The sequence below is a fragment of the Corvus cornix genome, chromosome 3 (assembly GCF_000738735.6).
Source record: "Corvus cornix cornix isolate S_Up_H32 chromosome 3, ASM73873v5, whole genome shotgun sequence".
Lineage (NCBI taxonomy): Eukaryota > Metazoa > Chordata > Aves > Passeriformes > Corvidae > Corvus > Corvus cornix.
Window position 1 is genome coordinate 38,133,677 of NC_047056.1, and position 23,656 is coordinate 38,157,332.

General features: G+C 35.5%; 1 protein-coding gene across 10 annotated transcripts in view; it reads left to right on the top strand.

Moving 5' to 3' along the window:
• QKI (QKI, KH domain containing RNA binding) overlaps window positions 1–23,656 on the top strand; it is a 156,347-nt gene that overhangs the window by 65,147 nt on the left and 67,544 nt on the right. For 5 of the 10 annotated variants that reach the window (XM_039569235.1, XM_039569236.1, XM_039569237.1 and 2 more), the window contains exon 4: window positions 21,162–21,212. The exons of the other annotated variants lie outside the window; for them this stretch is intronic. In XM_039569235.1, coding sequence (XP_039425169.1) covers window positions 21,162–21,212 — 51 coding nt within the window. The remainder of the gene's footprint in view (window positions 1–21,161; window positions 21,213–23,656) is intronic. 10 annotated transcript variants of the gene reach the window in all.

Sequence of the window (23,656 nt, forward strand, 5' to 3'; positions counted from 1 at the left end):
ATTAGTTTACATTTTTAAGAGCAGACTTTTTGGTGCTATACCAGTGTTGATGCAGTAGGAAGAGCTTCATAATCCTTGATTATAATGCATACCAATAAGATGTTTCTTGTAAAAATGATGATTTGGAAGCTGATTTAAGACATGGTGGTCACAGACTAAAGAAAGAATGAGTGACATCCCTCAGTTTAAAGCACAAGTACACTTCTTGCTGTTGACTCTTGCCTCTTTTCCTGATGAGTTATACTTACAGATGAACTCCCTAGTCTTGCAGTGCAAGATGATCAACTTTCTTGGCAGTCTGTGCCCTTTAATGATAACTACCTTTTTTTCATTTTCTCAAAGGGCTTCTCTGTTTGCAGGTTGTACTTCAAAATGCTAATGAACTTGTATAAAATACAGAAGTAATATCATTTTTTTCATGGCAGGTTAGGATACACTAATTCTTTTTTAAAACCCTTTCCTTGCTCTACAGCCAGTGTTGTCAGTATTCGAGATTTTTTTTCACTGAATAGTTTTGAAATTTGGAAGACATAAGAGATGCAGGTTAGTTTTTTATGTATATTTTGTGAGTATATTCTATATCTGCAAACTTGATTTCCCAGTGCTAATTATACAAGGAACTTTATTGGTTGTTGGAAGGAATAATTACTGAAGCAGTGTCAATCTTAACATGACAGCTACATGGTACTAAATACTATCTCGAGTAAACTGTCCATGTGCTTTTCCTGCCTTGCTAGTGGTTGCAGAATGCAAAAGAAAATACAAAGACTGACATGCTGGAAAATAAACCATCCAGATATGCTCTGTAGAGAATTTTGCTTTGCTGTGTGATCCTATGAAAGAAGTAATGAATTAGAAATCTTTGTCACATGGCCAAAACACTGGAACTGGCATCACATCTTGAAACTTGCTGACAGATTCCCCACAGAAAGCAGGGGAAATCCTCAAATCGTTTGTATTTGAATCTCAGCTGGTAATCAGAACATCTCTCCAGGCAGCTTTCAACAAATTTAAAATCAAAACCTTAATTACTGAGAATACTGTGATTAGAGCCTAGGGGTACTTGAAGGAGATTATTGGGGAGGGAAAAGGGGTTGCAGGCATTCATCAAAAGCTAATGAATGTGTAACTTTATTAAGACCAAGGCATTTTCTTTTTGTTTAGTCTGAATGCACCTTTCATTAGGCACAGAAGAAAACTGGTAACTTGCACACCAGTTAAAGAATGTGTATAGTGATGACTGTCCAATGATGGATAAGCAAAAGATTTTTTTACGTGTCCCTTGTCTTACATGAATTCCATAAAACAGGCGATGACACCCCTAGGGTGTCAGCCCTGTGCTCTTTAACACACTGCCATTATCTCACTTTAGAGAGGGGTATGAAGCCCAACAGCATCAGGCTGCTGACTTGTGGCAGCCTTGGTCAACTGGTGTTTTTCTCTATTTCTTTCTTCTTCTAGAGAAGAATCTCCCCTAGAACAGTGTGTGATGAGAGAGCATCATTTGTTTTTACTTCAGGAGGAAGCATCTCATTATGATACACAGAATTTTTTTTCTTAAAATTGGTAATTTCAAGTAGAAGGGCAGGCAGCTATGGATAGTTTTAAATTTGAAAAACTCTGTGCCTTCCTCCTCTGTAGCTTTAAATCTGTTGCACTTCACTCCGTATTAGATCATTTGAACTGATTTGTGGTTTCTGACCTATTTGTTCCAGATTACTTGTTCCCACAACCCCATTCACCTTGCAAGCAGAAACGTAAGGTTTCACAAAAGGCAAGCTCTCAGTTAGTACCAGTCTTGACCTCTGACTTGTGCAGAGTTGTTACAATAAATAGATAATTCCATATCTTTGAACTGTCCATTTTTCTGTTTTTGTAGTATGGCTAAAAAGGAATTAGAAAAACTCTGTCCTTGATACCTGCACAAAGTCTGAGGAAAATATCATAGTGGAAAAATGCATCTGTCTTGTGAGCAGGATATTTTATTAAATTTACATTCTGTGTTATTAAATATGTAGTATTACATATTCGTAATATTTTATTACCTTTTAGGCTTTAAAATATCATCTGATAAACTTTGTTTTCCAATGGAAAGGCTTAAACATTCAGCTTAGGTAATGAAGTGATGTTACTGACATCGGAAAATACACCGTACTGTGTCTTGTTAAGCAAACCCTATTATTGCTACCTTAATTACAAGATGCTTAACTTCTGTATTCTGTGAAAAGTACTATGTGTGAACAAATCATAAAGGTCTGGTGCTGACATGCATGTTGAAATGGAATATATTTAGCATATGGGAGGCAATGAAGTTGTTCTGTGTTTCAAAATGGAAGGCTGACCCAGCCATCATTGTTCTTGTATTCCGGGAGTAAATTGCTTGGCTGAGGCCTGTTGCCTCTAACACGTGCCTCTATGCAAAAGCATGCCAATGGTGTTTGATGATTGCATGTGTCTGTGTTGACAAACAGTGGTTTGGAATGGCAATTTAAAAAAATTTTGTAACTAGTTGCAAAGGTGGGGGTTTGGCTCTGTGTCAGTACCTTTAGGAATAGTAGGGGAAAAATACTTTAAGTGACTGGGGACATAGACATGTGAAAGTGAAAAGCAATTCCGTATTCATAATACATGACTAGAATGACTGTCCTTTTATTTAAAAAAAAAATCCTTTTTTGATAATGCTGGTGGAGTTTCTGGAGGTCAGATGCTTAATTTTACATCTAGAACTATAGGTAGCAGAATCCCTTGTCAATGTCCACCCTTAAGGATGCTGTTTATTAAAATTGACCTCTAGTGACTGGATACTGACTCACTGCAGCAGTGTGGAGCAGCAGCTCAGCATGTCTGAAATGCTGGATTGTGGTTTGTTAATTTCTGTTGCAAATCAAAGCTGCAACTGTATATAAGAGACTCCTACTTTCATTTTAATTGCTATCAACTTCTGTGACTATACATGAAAGTCATTGTATGAACAGGCTCCATAGCTAAGACTGAGACATGGCTTATACAGTGTGTCCTGAATCTACTGCATTCAGGTTAGAAACTCGGAATAGAAAATTACTTAAGGCATTCAGAATGAACTGTTTAAGATACTGCCCTGGGAACAATAAACTTCAGCATCTTCTACAGTGACATTTCCTCTGAACACACTTTTTCATAAGCCTGTATGTCTTGATTAGGTTTGATTTCTCAAACTGATCAGGCTTGGCAGACTTTTTTCATCCTTAATTTTTGACTACTACAATAACTGGCCTTATATTTTTAAACTAACTCTAAACAAAAAGGTATTCATGTAAACTTACATATTCACTGTATCACAACTGCTATTTTAATACAGATGTTTAAGAATATACTTGGTGGTTGATACTGCTTTGCCTTCCTAGAGGTTCACTGTAAAACATAAGATGGATTAAAATATTTTTGTTTGCTTGTAAGCTAGTATTTTTTTTTAGTAGTGAGTACTACAGAAAATGGACTTTTCTGTTCCAGTTTCAAAACCTCCATTTCATTTGTAGCTAATTATTTTGAATACAGGGGGAATTGTAAAGCTGGATTTAAAGAATTAAAGAATTGTTAAAGCATTTTTCCCTTTTCACAGACAAAACAGAGATCTCTCAAATTATATCCCTGGTAATATTTGAGCAGCGACCCTTTTAAGAGTTGTTTACACTATTAGCTAATAGTGTAGACAAAGAAAAAAAGAAGTCCTCTTACCAAGTTACTGATTTAATTATATAATTAAATGCTAAAGACTACTGAATTTTTAGTTCTTAGAAATACAGTTTTATTAGACAGCAGTGAAGGTAATAGATATTATTTCTCACTGACATCAGACTCCTTTTAAGCCTGTACATGGGGGTTTTGTACTCCAGAGCTTCTAGGGTATTATCTTTGGAATCTTACCCTCATACATCTTTAAGTAAAAAACAGTTCACAATGACAGTAGTGAAGAATGCAGGGACAACTAGCATAGTTACATATGGGAATGCAAATTTTACAAGAAGAGAACATTTTCCTGAAGTTTTATATAAGATTTGACAAACGCTTCTTATTTGAAGTAATTTATTTCAAGAGTATTTTCATAGCAGCCAGGGGAATGCTCTTACTTTCAAGAGCAGAATGGTTTTATTTTGAAGGGAAAAAAGAATTAGGTGCCTGAGGACCTTAAAAATTATTACAAGGCAATATTAGTCTTTCAGAAAAAATTACTGATATGTATCTGATGCAATGCATCTTTTAGATGGTTTATTTCATACATACTTTTGCCCTTTGTTGGCTACAAACCGAATATACCCAGTATATATTGGATATATTTCTACATGAGCTCAATACAAAGTTGCAGCTTCAAGCAGATTTTAACACTACTAAGACATGGGTTTTCCTGTGTAATGTGAAAAGTAGCTGAAGCCTTTGGCTATGATTAACTTTGCTATCAAAAATTCATTATATGTCATTTTGTTCTAGAGCAGTTAAATTGGTTATTGAGCTAATTAAATATGGAAATAACTGACTTTTAACAAAACACTTCTTTCCTGCCATTAAATACACTGGAAGCTGTAGACTGTAGAAGTGTAATCAAAGCCCTGCTAGTTGAAATCAACTTGTATTATGCTTTCCTTTTATTTGTTTTTCTCTCAGTTCCCTGTGAGGAAAAAATCTTGTGATCAAGCAGTGAGAGAATCTAGATTATCTAGAAATTGGAGAAAAGTAGCATGAAGTGTAGTGGAAAAAGTACATCAAGGGAATCCTGAATCATTGCCTGAACGTCTCTGTATAAACAAGTCTGGTTTATAAATTAAAATGCTATGTCTGTTGAACAGGAATTGACTCATCCTGTAGCATGGCAGAAGTTCTCTTTCTGCAGAATTACTCTTAAGCTTTTGTTAGGTGGTAAGCACAGAGAGTGTTAATTTGTTGTAAAAGCTTGACCGGGTTTCAGCTCACAGTGGTTTGTATCTGGCATTTGAATAGAAGTTTTGAAAGGCTTGGGAGACTGCATACAGAATTGTTTTGAGATGCTGACGAAATTGTCTGCAAACATCTATCTGCATTTTGCTTTGTCTAGCAAAGTAGTGAAGCAAGGTTTAAAAAATGAAAATGTACTGTAACCTGAAACCTTTTTCATACTAACATAATCTAACTTTCTTAAGAATTAATGCTGTGATAATCTTGCTTACCAGAAATAATTTGTATTCAGGTTTGCATTTTCAGTGTGTTTGTTCAGTATCATGCAACTGTGCTTGCAATTCTGTGTGGGAAAGGCCATACTTAGTTTGAGGCTCATGGGAATTTTCTTGTACCTGCATGAAGATTGAGCCCACTTTAATGTGGGAACAGAGTTAGAACTTGTTTCAGGGGGGAAAGCAGCATGCCTGTGTGATTCCTGAGTAGCTATCAGTTCCTGGCAGTTCTTGGTTCTTATTTTTTGGGTGGCTTTTGGCAGGCAGAATACAGGCAGGTGGTTATTTACCATAGCGGATATGGCTCCTCAGGGTCAGATTTAGCCATTTTATTGAGACTGATAGGAAAGATCTTTAGCATGGAGTAAAAGAGCACAAAAATCCAGCACAAAATAAGATACAACTATTGCTGAAACCAAATAATAAAATTATTAATTGAACATTTAGAACATAGTTATTTAACTTTGTGCTAGTATATTGTTTTCCAAATAGAGACAAGTAATCTGTGCTGTTTATTTGCAGCAAGGTACTGAATTCCTTGTCAACTGTATAGTAACAGTCACAAACTGTAATTCCTAAAATGACTGATCAATTTAAACTTGTTTATAGATGGTGACTTTCCTTAGGTTTCTGGCCTAGTATTCGCCTTTGTCATGCCTAGGCTTGGATTGAAATGGATATTGTTAATCATAGGCTCCACTTCTGTGATGTATGGCCTAAGGTACCATGCATTAGGCATATGAGTGAAATCCAAGTAGCTGTGTAGATGTTAATAAGGATGTGATGGGACAGTATCCTCACTTGACAGTTCATCCAGCTGCAATTGCAAGGTTTTATTTTTAGTCTTTGCACTTTTAAGGTAGAGGGGGTATTTATTTACAGATGGTTGGACATTTTTGTTAACCCTTCATGAGAGTAATTAGCAGCTTCTGTCTAGTAATTTTTACATTTTTTCACATATTTTTGGGCAGTAAATGGGGAATGTTTTGATAAATGTGGGACTCACTGAAGTGCCTGCACACTGAATATATCTTTAAAAATTTGCTTGCAACTCAAAACAGTTCTGTTTAAAGTGTGTGTTAAGTACATGCATGAAAGGATGAAAGCTTATTTAAATGTTTGGTAAGGCCAAGGACACAAATCTATTTTTCTGTTAGAGAGAACTTGTTACTCTTACAGTAGTAGAACACTTCAAGCAAAGCTTGGAGACTGTTTACCTTAATAGAATCTGATACTCTGTGTAAATTATCCGATTTAAGTGCCACAAACTTGCCATGGAACAAACACAACATACAGTATTTATGCATTCTTGATGCATTTGTTGATGTTAGTGATTCTTGAATGTAATTTGACTCATAAATCAATTCAGCACTATATTCCTACATGACAAACAAAATCTTGTCCTAACCTTAATAGCTTGAAATGAAGAAAACATTGGGCTGGTTTTGGGTGTTGAAAGTAAGATCTGCGAAACAGTGACTGCATTCAGGCAGTAGCAGAATGGGCCTAACAGAATGGTTTAGCTGGCAGCTGAAGTAGCGTGAAAACTCTGGCTGTGGGAAAAAAATGGGAATATCAAATTATTGGTTGCTTTCATTAGAAGGTGTTACAGAATTATGCAGAAAATTTGATAAGAATGGATGGAATCAATACAGGGAGGAGATGCCTAGTTAGTATAAAAATGCCATGAGTTTGACACAGCTGCTGGGAAATACCAGGATGTTTTGATGCATGAAAAATTAGCATTTGTGGGGAGTGAACCTATGTATAGTAGAGTGGAAAGTAATCCAAAATAATTTAAGGAGCCAGTTACGTTTCCGCAGCAAAAGCTACAGGAGATTTTTTTTTCTTATTCAATCTTACATAGAATCATAGAATATGCTGAGTTGGAAGGGACCTTTCAGGATCATTGAGTCCTGACCCTGCACGAGACACCCCAAGAGTCACACCATGTGCCCAGAAGCGTTGTCCAAACTCTTCTTCTTGAGCTCTGTCAGGCTTGGTGGCCTGTGAGGCTTGGTGACCACTTCCCTGGCGAGCCTAAGTCTCCCTCCTTTCCTCTCTCTTTGCCTTCCTCCCTCCTTCCTAATATTTCTACTGCTTTGAACCTAGGTCAACTTTTTGGGTTTTTTTTCTCCCTCTTTCATGAATTTCTCTCTTGTTTTGTAAATTATATTCATTTTCCTTGATTTGACTTAAGGTTCCTCTTAGTTCTCTCTAGTAATCTTCTCTGGCTATCTTTTTCCATCTTGATCCTTGAGTACCTCCTTCTCGGTGGTCATGTGCTTTATAAATTACTGTAATAAAAGGACGGTTAATTTCTATGGTGCTTCGTTTATTTTTTGAAAATACAATTAGATGACATGAAAGTGCAATAAACTGAATTTTGGTTTCCAGCAACACTTCATATATTTGTATTATGGTAGCAAATGATATAAACACTGGTGTTTAAAAAGAGAGTTGTAACTGGGGAACCTGAGTAATGCAGGCAAGGAAGATTACATGAGGCAGAAGGAAATAATGACACACTTCTCATGCTACTAACTAACATTTAAATTATTTAGCATGCATAAGACTGTCTGAATGGGAAGAAAAAATCCAACAGCAAAAACATATAAAGAAAATTATTTCCTGAGAGGGTGATAAGGCAGATTCACCAATTTGCTTGTCTTGAAGTTGCTGGAACATGAACTCTGAATGCAGTAGCTTTTGAAGAGGTGTGGTGAGTAGATAGCAATGTTGCTCTCACATTTGGCTAGAGGTTTCTGTAGGTAAGCTGTAGGTGTGACATGAGGAATGAGTAGAAATGAAAGGTTAAGATTAATTAGTATCTCAACTGGAATTCCTGAAACCTTTTTGATTCCTGACACAACTAAAAATAGGCAATATAATTATGAATCAAACTGTCCTTTCTTTTATGCATCATTTTACAAGTGTGCTAGTGGTATTTTTGCATGCACAAGTGGAAGGGATTTTTCTTCCAAAGCAAAGGACAGCCTGTTGATTGAGTGCCTTTATCTGGCATGTGGGCAGTGAGTGCTTATAACTGAAATGTTTGGATGTAAATACTTATGTAAATCATTATACTATTTTTTTTCTGTCTGGTAAGTCAGATGTAGGTGTTACTTTCTTCCTCATCTTTCTGTAATATTCTGTGATCACATGCTGTGACACAAGGCTGATATTGTTTCTAGTGAGGTCAGCATTTATTTCTTGGCATTGGATGTTCTGGTATAGGGTTATTTAACTATTTGGAGGGTTTTCTTGAAATTATTTTCTTCGATATTGATTTGATATTGGTATTGCGGTGGTTTTCTTATTTGGATTTTTTTTAACACTGTGGTAGCAGTTTATCTTAAGAAAACTTCTTCCAGCTTGATTGCCAGCAAAATCAGCCCCCAGTGTTATAAATTAAAAGCTGAAAACAGGTCTTTCTGTTCTGCTGTCCTCCCTTGGTATTGTTTGGTGGTGTACATGCCTTGTCTCTGCAGTTTGGAGCTCTGGGAGCAGTTCCCTAAATCCTGTCCAAAGCATGCACATGGGCTCCTAGTTACAGATTTTTTTTTTTTTGTTTCCCATGTTTCTCCATGTTGAAATGCTGGTTCATTTTCTGCCTATTGGACCTTTAAACTCTAGACACCAGATCCTGATGTTTTGTCCTAGATAAGCTTTTTTCCTCAGTAAGTGTGATTGTGTACCTTAATTTATTGGCCCTTGGTGTTTCTGCTGTGGTGGTACTTTCCTGTGGTGTAAGGAAAGAAGCGGTGACAGCGCTGGGTCCTTTCTGTGGTAAAGTCACAGTAAACTCTAAGACGGCATGTTTGTCTTGAATAAGAAAGAAGTCGTTTTCTGAAAGATGGGACCCATAACATAATTATTAACAGCTCTGCCACTGCTTGTGGGCTCTTTGGAGTATTTTTATAAATGGTTATCTGGACTGTTCAGTCCTGCAGCCACACAAAAACAATTAATGCTTCTGTGGCAATCAGACAGTGATAAAGAATTTAAAACCAGGTTTAACTGTCTGACTGAATCCACTTGAAGTACCTGACTGTTTTAATTGATCCAATTGATGGAATTATATCGGAGCCACTTAAGATTCAGACCTATTGATTTCAAACACTCCCATATTTACAACCGTATGTATTCAAGGGAATTTAATTTTTAGGCTCTTGGGGATCTTGGCAGGTATTGTAACTGGCTTGCCGAACTTGTGAAATATACTATTAGTGATAGATAGTTTCAAGAACTAAAAGCTAGTGGTTGACAAATATTAGATTTAAAATGAAATTTTACAGAGAGAAACAGATGCTTTCTCTGTTGATAAAGTATGTTGTATTCATTCTGCATCTTGTAAGTGATCCGTAAATGACCAAGCAGTCTTTGAGGTAGCTCTGAAATACTCCTATGTTTCAAGTTGACAATGCTGGAATTGAACATTCACTTAAATTTTGACTGACAAAAAGACCCAGAACTTAAATCTGTTAGCTCACATTGACTCACAACAGCATGAATCAGAAAAGGTCTTAAGATAAGCTGTATTACAAACCAAAATAAGTGATAAACTTTAACGTTGCATAGTCTGAAATACCAAAGCTACTCTGGAAATTAGTATGCAGTGAGGACACAAGGGTATTGCAAATACCAAAATTGGTTTTTCCAGCCTGACTTGTGGAATATTTCAGTATCCAGCCTTTTAAATGATAAGTTCAATTTAGCTTGAAGTGTACTTTTTTGGAAAAGTTCATTTGGTGGTAAAATTAACCTTCCCTAAAAAAAAAACCCAAAAAAACCAAAAAAAAACCAAAACAAAAAAAAACCCAAGAAAACCTACCACAATTCTCCATTTTTAAGAAAAATCAGATATATAGATGGCTTTGCCTTGTCTTCTATATACACCTGCAGAAACATTTGGAAGAGGAAGACACATTTATTATTGATTATGTGTTTAGGCTCTCTTAAGGAAGTCTCATTTGGTTATTGCAGGCTTCACACCTGTTATGTGCAGTCTAATATATGTTTCATGACTTACAGTAGAAGAATCTACCAGGTAGAATAAAGTGTAATGATTTTAAATGAGTCATATTTGTCATAGTACCTGTGTTCCTGTAAAAACCACTTGCAAAAGGCTGTTTCTGCAAGTCAGAGTATTAAGTATAGTAGATTTGATTACACAAAGCTGTATCACCAATCTTGCCAGATGCAGAAATTGGCAGGAATGTGGCATTTTGCCACATGCTTTTTGGGTCCTGGTGTTTCACAGTAGCAGATACAGGATTTTCCCTGTGTCTTCTTAGAGAACCATGTAATAGATGAGGGAGTTTTTGCAGGGGCACCACTGGGAGGGAATTATTCTCGTTCCTCTGTCAGCTGTATCATTTTTTATGTTAGTCTGTAGTGGGTAGGAGTTCAAATACACAGGTTATGTTTGCTGCTCTCACAGTTGTTTACAGTGACCCTTAGGGAAGATGCAGCAGAAGGGATATAAACATTGCATGGGCAACAACAGCAGGCTGAGAGGCAGTGAGTTTTACCTCACTGGCTGGTTAAATAAGGCTCCTGTATTGCAAGGGGAAGGAAAGAGAAAATCACATTGAGCATTTAAAGGGATAAAAAAAAGGCAAATTTGAAGACCCTCAAAATGTCAAATAATTTGTCACACACATTCATCTGTTAGTTCATAGAAGTCAATTCTTGTAAAAAGCCTTTCCAGCTTATTCTTGGATCTGACTTTGCAGAACATTTTGGGGCTTACAGCTGGGCTGCAGAGCTAAACTGATTTTTTTCAGGTTTTTAAACAGACCTCTGAATCAGGCATCTCTTGTAATTTTTGCTGCTCTCCTGACCTTGAAAAAAGGTCTGTGCTCCTGTGAGAGATATCTTGAAGGGTGGTTGGTGATCATGGAATCAGCTATGAAAGCATTTTATTTACTTCAGTTACCTAGCTGGAAAGCTCAGCCTGAGGAAAGAACTGTTTCAGCTTCCCTTGTTAGTGTACATTTCTGCACAGCTGAGTAACTGACGACATGGACTTGCTTTTAGGGATCTATTTTCCCCCTCCTGTTATCTTGAAAGTGATTTTGTGATCTTTAGAAAAACAACCGACCAACCCCTGCCTCCATCCCATTTTATTCTTGTGTTTTAGAGTTTTGCAAGAGCAAGCTTTCAGTGGCTGTCCAGAGCTGTGGGTAAGAATATTTTACAGACCAGTCCATATGGTTTTGCAGTAGTTACTCTTTCCTGGTCTCTTCAGAGCTGCTGCCAAATATCCTTTCCCACCATTTTAACTAGTGATCAGTGGATCTCAAGCGGCTTCCAAATGAAATGTGTCACAAAGAACCAAGACCGTATATGTGGTCTAGATGGATGGGAATTTCTGTATTTGTAACAGAACATATTTGTGGGCCTTCAGGGGAGAAAAAGAAGGACAGGTGTCAGAATGGCTGTTCCTGCCAAAATTATACTAGCCACATCATTTCACAGTGAATTCCTTTATATGAGCGCATTTGTAAGATACAATGAAAAAATAATTGATAATAATTCAGAATGAACTTACTGTATAGGATGAAAAGTTATTGATAGTCACAATTCAGTGATTTTAGCTGTGACATTTATCACAAATGACATTTGTCATTAAATATATAAACAAATGACTTTTGGTTAATTTGATGATGCAGTGAGTTTCAGTATTGTTAACAACAACGGTGGGAAAAATGCCCAAAGAAGATGATACTTAGTTTCAACTTAGTTAACCACTATCATGAATGTATTAAATTAATTGTAAGATCGATTTCGTTCCCTGATGAGCTGTGTTCTGAGTAGTGTGCACTCCCATTGCTTCTAAAACACTGATAAATGCAATCTGTTGGAATGTTTTTAAGACAATAGCTATTTAATGAATAGCTTGTGTGTACAGGAGAAAAGAATAAGCTTGATTGCTTACAATCTGACATTTGAAAAAGCATTTTTTTAGATCTCTTGTATTTGCATATCTAATTGCTATGTAATCAAAACTAAGTGAACTGTAGCTGCTTGAAACTAAAAAATGAAAGGCAATCATCTTTAAAGGGGGAGATATCCCACTCATATGCAAGCCTGTCTGAATATTAGAATTATATTCTTCTTGTGTTTAATTATAGGTGTCTGACTGAGCAGTAAATTTATGCCTGTGTATTAAAGGAGTGAATGTGACCCTGAAACATCAGCTTTCCTTTGTTGAAGCAAAGCATTCACATTGAGAGAACTTAGCAGTGTTGTGTATTTTGGTGATAAGGGATTGTGCCAAAGTAGCTGTTAATTACCTGCTTTGTTTGATACGGAAAGTAGTGGTTCCACACTTTTCTTCCCACCAGTGACAGTACTCAATTAAAACTTGTATTAAACAGTGATAATGCCCTCGTTTATCTGGTGGAGAAGACGTGAGGTGAAGAAAATTAACAGGGTGTTTTCATCTGTTTGAAGGCAGCTTTTTTTTTTTTATGAACCTAGTGACAGTAAAGACAAACGAGTTTTGTCTTTTTGGGTGGAGTAGTGTATGGTGAGCTTTGGTTATTTATTTTTTAAATCTTTGCGACTCTTGAATCCTGCTGTTTAATAACCGTGGCTATAGTAGAAGTGGAAAGAAACCTGAACTTCAGTGTTAAGAGTTGCAAATTTGGAAGATGCTTGCCCTATCCTGTTCCTTCTCATTCCTCTGTGTGAAGCATCTGTTGCCATAGGTCGTTATTTCAGTGGTTTTTGAAAATCTATTGTATCATGCATGACATGGCATCTTACATATCTTACATGTCAGAATTTTAATTTTTTTTTAATTAAAGGTTTTGATTGAGTTCTCTATTCCAAGTATTGGAAGCTTGTTTCCTAATGCAGTCTGAGACAGACTTTTTAAAGTAGCATCTATTTTTGCATATCTGAACAGAAATAACAAGGAGGAGTAAAGCAAAGAAGTTAACATAGAAGATTTGGTAGTCTTGGTTTATTTCAGATGCCAGTGCTGAAGAATATTCTAACAGTAAAAATATACTATATCAAAACTATATCAATGGGCAGTAAGAAAGGGTATAAAATTGTTATAGTAACACTTAAATGTTTATTATTTCATTCATCCGAAGAAATTAAGGAATGGTTTGGTTGCTTTCCTTACGAAATTTGGAAGGTCTGTCTTCAGCAAGCTTGAACAGGTCTATTCTGGAGTGAAAGCTGAATGTTTGATGCTAGACTATTTTGACCAAAAATGTGAAACAGTAAGTGGAAAGGAGTAATTACTGTAGAAGCTTTAAAGTGTGTACATGAAATTCTTTTGAGGAGCTCAGTGGATATGGCAATGCATGGTAATTCAACTAGAACTTCAGAGCTTCAACTGTTAGGTGAATAGAGGTCACATGCCGAGTAAGAGTGGTTGTCTGCAATTAATTAGGTGCAATTAATAAAGTTTCTTCAGAAGGCATATTGTGCATACTGAATGTTTAGCAGTAATGACTGGTCTTAGATATAACCATATACAAATAAACAAAAAAATCATTACAGATAAAACAATTTCTTAAAAGAATTTGTAAGGTGTGGAAACTTGAAAGGTTTTCTTGTTTTGTTGTCACTGTTAAAGAGCAGAAAGATTTTATTTTGTAGTGGAACACTGTAGTATAACAGGATGCAAGCAAAGTGCTGTGAGAAATCAGGCTAAGAAAAAAAGTTGTTATAGTGTTAATTGATCATGGTTTACAGAAAGAAAACTAGAAAGCCCATCTTAGTTCACAACTGGCATGTTTTTTAAGTAGTCTGCTTTTCTTTTGAAGTAAATGTTTATCTGGGCATATTAACTGATAAATTTCATTAAACTGTTGTATTTAATAATAAGTTGCTACATGATTATCGGTTACATTTTCTATAGGTAATTCATGAAGTTAGTAAATGCAGAGTTGTTCCTAATCACCACACAATTGCCCTTTCGTGCCAAGTAAACAGTGATAAGCATTAAAAAAGAACTTGATAAAGTGTTTTATGATCTGGCATTTTGAAGTGCAATTATCTGTCTGTTTCTTTAACAGTTTTTTCCAGTTTTCTTTTTTCTGCACTGTAAAAAAACCACGAATATGAGTTTGACATGCATTCAGATTAGTAGATTTATTTCATGGCACAGCAGTGCTGCAGCACAGTATGTATTAGTGTAACTGTGTTAGCTCATCCATTTAGGATTAGGTTCTGCAGTGATTAGATGGCTTTCTCTGCTCAAACATTGAATAGTCATTTCACTTTGTAGGTGGGTACTGCAGCCCACACTGTCCAGCCGCAGACAGTTTTTGTAATCAAAGCCAGTCTGTTAAGGCTTCCTCAGACTGTCATGCATTCAGTACAAATTCCCAGCCTCAAATAAAGTCAATGACTGTGTTCTTCCAGAATGAACAGTCTTAATGGACATACTGTACTTTTTGTTCCCTGTAAAAAAAAATGCAACAAGGCTGTCACATTTTCCTGCTTAAATTGTTCTGATTATGTTTCATTGACTTTGGTCACTTGAAAAAAATTTGTTAGCCTTTTTTGGAGTATTTTCTTTGTTACGTAGTTCAGTTACAATTTTGAGGAGCTCTTTCTTGTATTTGCTTTTAGAGAAATTTGTTATTTCCATGTACAAAATTTTAAAATAATGTTGTGATATCCCATTTTGAATAGATATTAATCTGCTATATTTTCACATAATCTCTACGTGTAGATCTTCTTGAAGAGAGGAAAATTTCTGGTTTTAAATTATTTTTAGTGTTAAGATGTGGAAAAGTAAAGGAACTTTACAATTGCCTTTCCTGGACCCTTTTTGCACGAACATGCTTTCCCGTCATGTTCTCTTTACTATTGTTGTTTCCCTTCATGTTCTTTACTATTGTTGTAGGACTTGCATTCCCTTTTGGAGGGAGGAATTGCTGTGTGTCTGTGCTTCAGAGTGAGGTCTAAGACGGAATAGGAATTTTCTTTTCCAGTCTAAGGTTTTGGGGGGGGTTTCCCATTTGAAAAATACCAGCTAGAATGTACAAATACAGTAATTTTCTGCACTTGCCCCATGGACAATTTTTCACAAATTTCATTAAAAAGTTGGACAAAAATGGTTGTGTTAAGTTATATACTAGGTCAAATAGGAAAAGCTCCCTATCTTGGTAACTTTGAAAGAAAAGTTTAACTTTCTTGTACCACTAAGCTTTTAGGACATGAAAAATCTAGAAGCTGAGAGCTTGTAGTTCTCCAAACAGTCATCCAGAAGAACAGTTAAGCATCCTGTCGACAGGGTTTATGTACCACTGAGGAAAATTCAGACCCTCTATCTCCCCCTATAATCTGAGTTGATAGTACTTGTCATTTGAAATATATATACACCTGCTAAACATGCTTTTTTTTTCTGATGAAAACAGTCTTGCTGAAAGCATGTCATAAAACTTGGTTTTATTGCAGAGGTACACAATGAATCATAATTTCCTGCAGGCTCAGATCCTGCCTACGTAGGATCAACAACTAAAAAACTGAAAATGTGAACGATATTTTATTTATGGTTGGGACCTATAGAGCGTGTCTCACATTCATACTTCAGTTTTTGGCTGCATAACAATGTTCTTGGTGCATCTGGTATTTGAAGTATTCTCTCTAGTGAGGTCGCTCTGAGCACAACTACCTAAGATTTTTTTTTCTTTTTAGTAGATAGCAGTGATATTGATGTCCTTTATCCCTTCTTCATTTTCTTAGCCGTTTGGACCGTTGAGAATGAGGTTAAAGTGTAAAATTTCAAAATGTACTGTGAAAGAAAGTAAGGGGAATTTACCAGTTAGCCCTTGGTGTATCTATGCCTCAAAGCTAAGAATTTTTTTAAAATCAAATTTTGAGTGATAGAGAGTTGTCTTCAAGAAGATGTGAATAATCCATCTAGAAACAAACTTTCATTCCATGTATTAGCAGAGTTAAGTTATGATGACCTTGGATACACTCTAAACCAATTTTTAATGATTACTGTCAGAACAGTTATTTTTCTATTGAAAAGTAATGGTCTGTGATATATTGAAGGCCAGATTAAATCATCCTGACTATTCCTTCTGGTCAAAGTTTCTAAAACTGGGAAAAAATTACTTGGAGGTAAGCTTAAGTCTAAAAAGAGGCATAATGGGTAAGATGTATAGAATAACATTTCAGTGTAGTATAGTGTAACATCTAATTTATCAAAATGTTATACAAATCACAAAACCTTTTGTTTTACCTATACATATGTATATACACTTGTTTGTGTGTGTCAACAGTTCTGTAATCAAGTTCCATTTTATGTGTTTGGGGTTTTTTTTCCCTTGTGTCTGGTTTTGTGCATCATGGACTTCATACATTCCTATATGCTAAAATGAAAACAGCCTGTTGATAAAGATCATGCCAAATTTTTGGTACTCCAGTATGGCTTGTCTACATCTAATCTCAGAGAACTAAAATCTTCATCACATGAATTTTTTTTGTTGTTTTGTTTTGTACATTGAGTGCTGTTACTTTGGTCATACTGTGTGATGCTTCTGTACTAGCCAGTTGTCATTAATCCTGAGTAGTATTCAGCCACAAGTTTTAGTGAGTAGAGTAGTGGTCTTCGTTGTGTGTCTTGTTACTGGCCTTAAATTAGAAAAACTAAAAATTCTAAATTTAGTTTAAACAGGCAGGGTTTTTGGAAATTTTATTGCTTGTTTCAAAAAAAGTCAAGTATGATCACCTGTGTGACCAGTTTGAGACTCTGCAAGGGGGTTTATTAAAAAGGAAGTGAGGCAACACAGACAACAGGAAATACAGCAAGTTTGAGATGGACAAAATTAGGCCTGAGAGATTGGGAGGAAACTGAGAACAAAGTGTTAACTCTCCACAAAATCGTGACAATAGTAGCAAAAGGTTGGTTTTTTAAAAATCATATTCATAAATGCTTACTTATCTGTGAATTTTGCAAGTATATTTTCTGTGATGATAAACAGTTTCTTGCTTTCTGCTGCTGAGATTTTTCATGTGTCAAACTAGATATTTGAATTCTAGTCTGTTCCTTCAGTTCTTCTTACCAGCATTTACAGTGGTTAATAGTGTTAAGAGCCATGTAATTACTTGGAGGAGGGGGTGAATATTACCACATGCAGAACTTGCAGAATGCATGGAATTCACTGTCCTGGGACTGTGTGTGGTTGTTGACACACCACAAAAAAAACCCCAAGCTTATTCCCATATGTAAGGGAAACATTTGAAATGTACAAAGTGAAAAGCTCAGTGTGGAGCTTTGTACTAATATTTTCCGTACCTGGAGTTGCAGGTGCTATGTGCTTGTTCACTGGTAATTCAGATGCTCTTTGGACTCTTGGTGAGCATATACAGTGCAAACTTCCTTTTTTGGTGTATTTCTTTCTTTTCTTAGTACCTTTTCTTATATAGGTATATTGGAAAAGCTCTTTGCATGCCTGTGTTTTTGAATATTTGTGGCATTTTTATGTACTGTTTCATCACCAGATTTAGGAGGTTATTTGTTGGTATCTTCAGAGTAATGAAGTAACATCTCATGCCTAAAATGGGGTAGTGTTTTAAAACTCTAATAGGTATGTTATCCTGGATGTTGTGTCATGTTAGAGCAAGCTATTAAAACAGTTTATATGTATTTAAGTGCTCAAATAAAAACATCCTGTCTTGCTGTGAGACAGCTCATGGTTTTTTTGAAGTCCTTTCTTCATCTGTTGATTTGTCTGTGTATTTTATGTTGTTGGTCTCCTTTAACTTTTTTATAGATGATGAGCTGTGCCTACTTTTTACTTTGCATACACTGCAACTGCAATGTGTGCCTTCCTTGCCTTGTGAAGCTTGAGTGCTGGTGTGCTAAATAGTTGTATATTACGTACTAAGTCAGTCAATAAAGTCAATAAAAATTTGTCCCCATCACAAGAATGTGACATCCTACCTACAAAAGTGGAATAAATGTTGTTAACTCTGCCTGCAGGGTAGGATTGGGGGCAGAACAGGGAGGATATGGAGGTTATACTATGTATGCTTAGCTGAGCATGACTTGCATTGGAAACTTCAGTTTTACGAGTATTAATGTAGTTTGTTGAATAATTAAAACATGCTTTACTAAAAGAGAGAAAAAATCCGATCAACAACTTTTGCTGATGATTTTTCTGACTTATGCAAGCACTTTTTTGTGAAGGTTTCTTTCCCTGTGAGACCATATGGTTTTGCAGCAAGAAGTTTGAGTATACAGTCTAAGCACTGTTTGTAAATTACAGCAGAAGATTAATTTCTTTCAAATTCCCATGGAGAACAGCATTGAAACCAGTGGTTGAGGTACTTTGGTTTTAACTTTATATTACTTGATTACTTTGATTCCCCCCCCCCCCCCCAAGTCGATCAGTCACTTCTGTTCCATAACATTTAAATGGGATTTAATAGTTTGTATGAAGTAGTTCCATAGGTAGAAGAGGTATCAAGGTAAATAGTTACATATGTACTATGTGTTGCATGGTAAAAAGGGTATTAAAGCATAATTAAAAAAAAAAAGTAATATGTTCGTGTCATTCATATGTTTTGTAATCTTAAAGTAGTTTCTACATTATATAAATATTAAGAAGGTGTTATAATGGATATTGAAGTAACCACAGATATCCTTAAATTAGAATTTAATTTTAAGTGTCTTTACTTAAATTTTCATAAAATTATGCAGGATTGAAGAGGCTCACACACTCTTAAGTGGAGTAATGCCTCAGCTCTAATCATATTAGTAGTCCTCAGAGGACAAAATCTTCTCTCTGTTGCAAATTATTGAAGGTTTTCTGTGAGTGGTATGGCACTACGTTTGGATCGATATGATGGTCAGTTCACATTAAAGGCCTTAGGACATCTGTTCCCACTGTTCCATGTGCATCTGAGGGAGTCAATTGAGTTTGTGAGTTTCCTAAATTGGCCCCTGCGCAATTGTCTAAGCAGCAGGGGCAGCTCAGTGGAAGTAGCAGAGTCAGGGCTGCTATTTTCAGTGACAGCTGGTTGTTAAATAGACTCAACCTGCAAAGTTAAACTTCACCGTCACATTCCATGATATGAGATACATGAGTGTCTGCATTAAAATGCTCTCAGTTTGATTTTTAGCTTGCTATGTCACCATATATTTTACCCAGAAAAGTGAGAAGTTTCTGATGAGAATTCTTGTTCAACAGAAAGGAGAAAAAAAATCATTTTGTGATTTTTTTTTTTTCTCCATAGCTTTGAAACAGTCTTTTGTGTGATCTTGAAATGTGATGTTTTATAGACTTGTAAGTCATTTCTGAACTAAACATAATTTTCTTAAATGTGGTTCATTTTTTAAGAGTTTTTCCAATATTTTAAAGACACATGAAATTTGTTGCTTTTTTTCCTGTTTTTATTTAGTTCCATTATAATTCTTATGTGGGGGGGGGAAAAAACCCCTACCAAACATGCCCCCTTCACCAACCAAAGAAACCCAAAAGCAAAATATACCAAAAAACCCCCCAAACACAAACCAACTGTCCCAAGCCCTACAAACCAAAATAACCCTTTTTGAATTATGACACTGGAGCATTTAATTAAGTGCCAGTATTGTTTAAATTGGTGCCTTTTGCATGTTGCAACTGGAGAAGTAACATTATAATTGTTGATATTAGAGAGCTGAGTTGAGTAATAGACCTGTGGTAACGATGCTCAGCTCTTTGGCCTGTCTAATGTTGGTTTCGCATTTCAGGAAGATCATGTTCCTTGTGTGTAATGATGAGAACCTTCCACCAGTTCACTGATTTGGCTTAAAATACTGACTACAGCCCTGTACTGGTTGACTGTTGTTTTTCAGTGATATATAATTTATGAGAATTTGTTGTCTTAAATAGTTTTCTAAGGATGTACTTTGAATATATTTTTCTTATTTTTAGGCATCGTGCTTTTATTTTTCTTGACGATTGCATGTTTTTCCATAAGCAGCGTTTTAAATTTCCCTTTTTACAAAAAAAAAAAAAAAAAAAAAAAAAAAATTAGACTTTCATTTTCATATATGGTAATTACATAGTTGAAGTATGGGTGGAAGGAATAGGAAAGGGCTTTGAACAATTTTTTTGAATGGAAATACATGGTGCCATCCCATCTCAGTTAACACTAATGAGCTATTTTAGTTGCCCCAGCAGTAATGGTCATTAGTTAAAATAAGCTATACTCTTTGCTTATTTGCATATAGTATAAATTTTAGTTTTATTTTACTTTTAAATTAGCCTAGTGCTATAAGATGAAATACACTAATTTTTAGAAAATACATTGCAGCAGCTTTTCTGTTCTGATAACTGCATCACTACAGCATACACAGGAAATGTCTTACAGGCTGTATTAGTAGTGGAAGAGAAAGTCATGTGTTCGTCTCCCTTTTAGACCTAGCCAGTTCATGGATTTTTCACTCTTTTCCATTTGCAGAGAACTTCTAACAATTATTTTTCTACTTATTTTTCTATTTTGAATCACAAAGAGTCCCTGAAAAGAACTTTTCATTTTCCCGAATTGTTTTTATCTTAAATTCACAAATACAACCTCAATCAAATTTCTAGGTTTTGTCCCCCATTTTTTTTCTTTAGCATGCACAAAGTTAAATCATGATTTTGTGTGCAAATCACCAGTAGTAGTAGTGCAAGAATGCTTAATTCTGGAAAAGAATTTTATGTTACTCATCACTCAAATGAAAGAGAGCTTGAAAAAAGTAGGGGTGAGCAGAAAAAAAAATGAAGTTTGTTCTTTCTTCTGTGACTTAGCTTCTGTTGATTCTTACACTGTTTTTCCTTTACTAGGTTGTCTTATAGTATGGCTTCTTGAAATTTCAATCTCAAGTGTAAACAAGAAGGAATAATTTATATCCATCACAGGGTAAAAAAAAAAAACCAAAACCCTAATTCCAACTCTTCATGCCTCTCAAACATCTTAAAGAAGCAAAATAGGGCACAAGCCCAATTTTTTTTTGCTTTTCAGGTCTCCTTTAAGAGCAGAGACAGCCATGATCCAGCAATTTTGGAGGTAGAGGCAAGTAAATGTTTTACTTCTTGTAAACATTCCAGTATGTTTTTGCAAGTCATCTATTATTTGAGGAGACTCTGGTTGAAAAGGAACCTCAGCCTCGTCCCCTTTCCTAAATTTGCTGTGTGTGATTCTACGTGAGGAAGAATTTATTTAAGCTTTTATTGATTATTGACAGGTTTCACATCAGTTGCACACTGTTGCAATACCCAATTGGTGTAAAAATATGTAGCTCTAATATTAGTAAGGTTTTTGTGATAATAGTTATTGAGGTTTTTTCTTTTGAACTGATCTACAAAATGAAAATTTGTTGAGTGGGTCATATAGTGATTTTCTCCTTAGAAAAATAAGGAAGTGCCGATTGTTTCCTACCTCCAGCTGTTGGTGTTCAAATCAGCTCTTTGGCATTCTCAGTAAGGACAGTTGAGCAACCTATTATGTACTAATACGAAACCTGTAAATATTTCTGTGCTAGGGACATCTCTGAAAGCTCATGTTGAGTTTCTCCTGATGGCATCACATTATCTTGAAGGCTATATTGGAGGTACAGGAAAGAACTATCCATCTGTTTTGCTGAAGTTTTTTTGGACCTCCCTATCTGTTACTGTGAATAAAACCAGACAGTTTGCATCGTTGCATAACAGTACATGATTATACGTGTTTGGGAAAGTTTTGCTTAACTTCTCTCTTGGATGGTGGGAACAAATGTTCTACTTCATGTTAGAGGGTTGCAGTGGGAACAGCAAAGAAGCTAGATTTTGGCCAGCTGAGGTGAGAGAATAGTTCAGTGGGCTTAAAAAAATTTACTAGTTAATAAGCTGTACTGATGGGAAAAATTTACTGCCTGTCAGTTGGCAGTAAATCCTTGTCATCTCTTGGAAATGCATTTTGAAGAAAGCTGTAAAGCTTGTGCTTTTCTGAAGAAGAGGAAACATTTAGAATGAAGAAATTGACCTTTTTTCTACCTGTCTATCGAGGATGTGAGCTAAGTGTGTAATTATTTTTGTCCTCAATTCATGTACCATGCTGTCTTATTTTCTAAGGTGGATGAAATCATTGTAAAATGTAAGAAAGGCTTGCACATAATGACCTTTTCTATCCAGTCTTACACCCTTCAACTTTTGTAATTCAGAAATATATTAAATTAAACTGTAAAACTTCCATTTGGTTTCTGTGGGGGCAGATAAGCGTGCAATCTGAAAACATATATAATGGATATTTTAATGAAAGAAGCTTGGAACTTGTCTTTTGAAGAGCAGAAGCAGTTAATTTTTTAAATAACTTTTTGCGTGTTTCTGATAGTATACTGGAATTTGTTTAAAAGTTGCTAATTTTAAAATAGTGACTTGGTTAGCTCATCAAGGATTTACTTTGCTTCTGTAGCTTCATACTGTAATGACATTCTGTTTGCCTCTTTTATCTGTCCAGTATTTATTCATGATATTTCTCTCTGCATTAATATCTCTGGTAGCTGAGGGAAATGGCTGGCTGAGGGAATGTGTTGAAAAAACAGAACTTGAAATTTTTCATAATAAGCCTTAATTTTGCATATTATGGTGACTTGCAATGGAGCTGTGATAATTTGGTTAGTTGTAGATCTTATTTTGCACACTCAATTTTACTCAAAATGATGCAAGTGAAAATATCAGCAAATTCATTATTTAATGAGTTTGTTAGAAGATTACATTCCTTTAGTGAATGTTTTTGTACATTTTAGCAGAAGTTCTGGCATTCACAAAGTTCTCGTGAAACCAGGTATCTTGTTGAAAGGATGATGATGTCCCCTAAACAGCAGTTGTAGGACTGCTAATTGAATGGATCTTGAAGGATGCATATCTAAGCATTCTCTCCTAAAACCAGTATACATGTAAATACTGTGATATTTGACTTTTAATCGAAATTATTAATAGCTTTTACTTTCTTTTGTGCTTATATAATGAGCAGGAGGTCTATTAAACGTTGTTTTCCAATTTAAAAAGTGGACAGAATTTTCATAATTACTCCTTTATAGAAATTACTTATTTCAGTAATTTCGCAAGGGTTTTATTTTAAATGTGTTGGTATATAAAGAGCTGATGGTCGTGTGCAATATTTTAAATGAACTAAAAAATTTGTGGTTTTCAGCTCATTAGTGTAGAAAGTGAATAAAGATTTACAAGCCCTGACCTTAAGGACAGATTGATTGAAGGACCAGGGAGCTCTCTGTGAAAACCACCAGAGACAGTATGATGAGTTACAATGTTCTATGTTCTAATTCTGAAGAATCATTAAAGTCATATTGCTATGCACTGGCCCTTTTTTGGGGTGTTTTTGTTTTTGGGTTTTTTGGGGGTTTTTTTGGTGGTGTGTGTTTGTTGCAGGGATTAATTTATTTTTTCTTTGCTTTGGGTTTTTTTTTTTTTTTTTTTTGTTGATTGTGTTGGGCTTTTTTGTTTGGTTGGTTTTTTTTA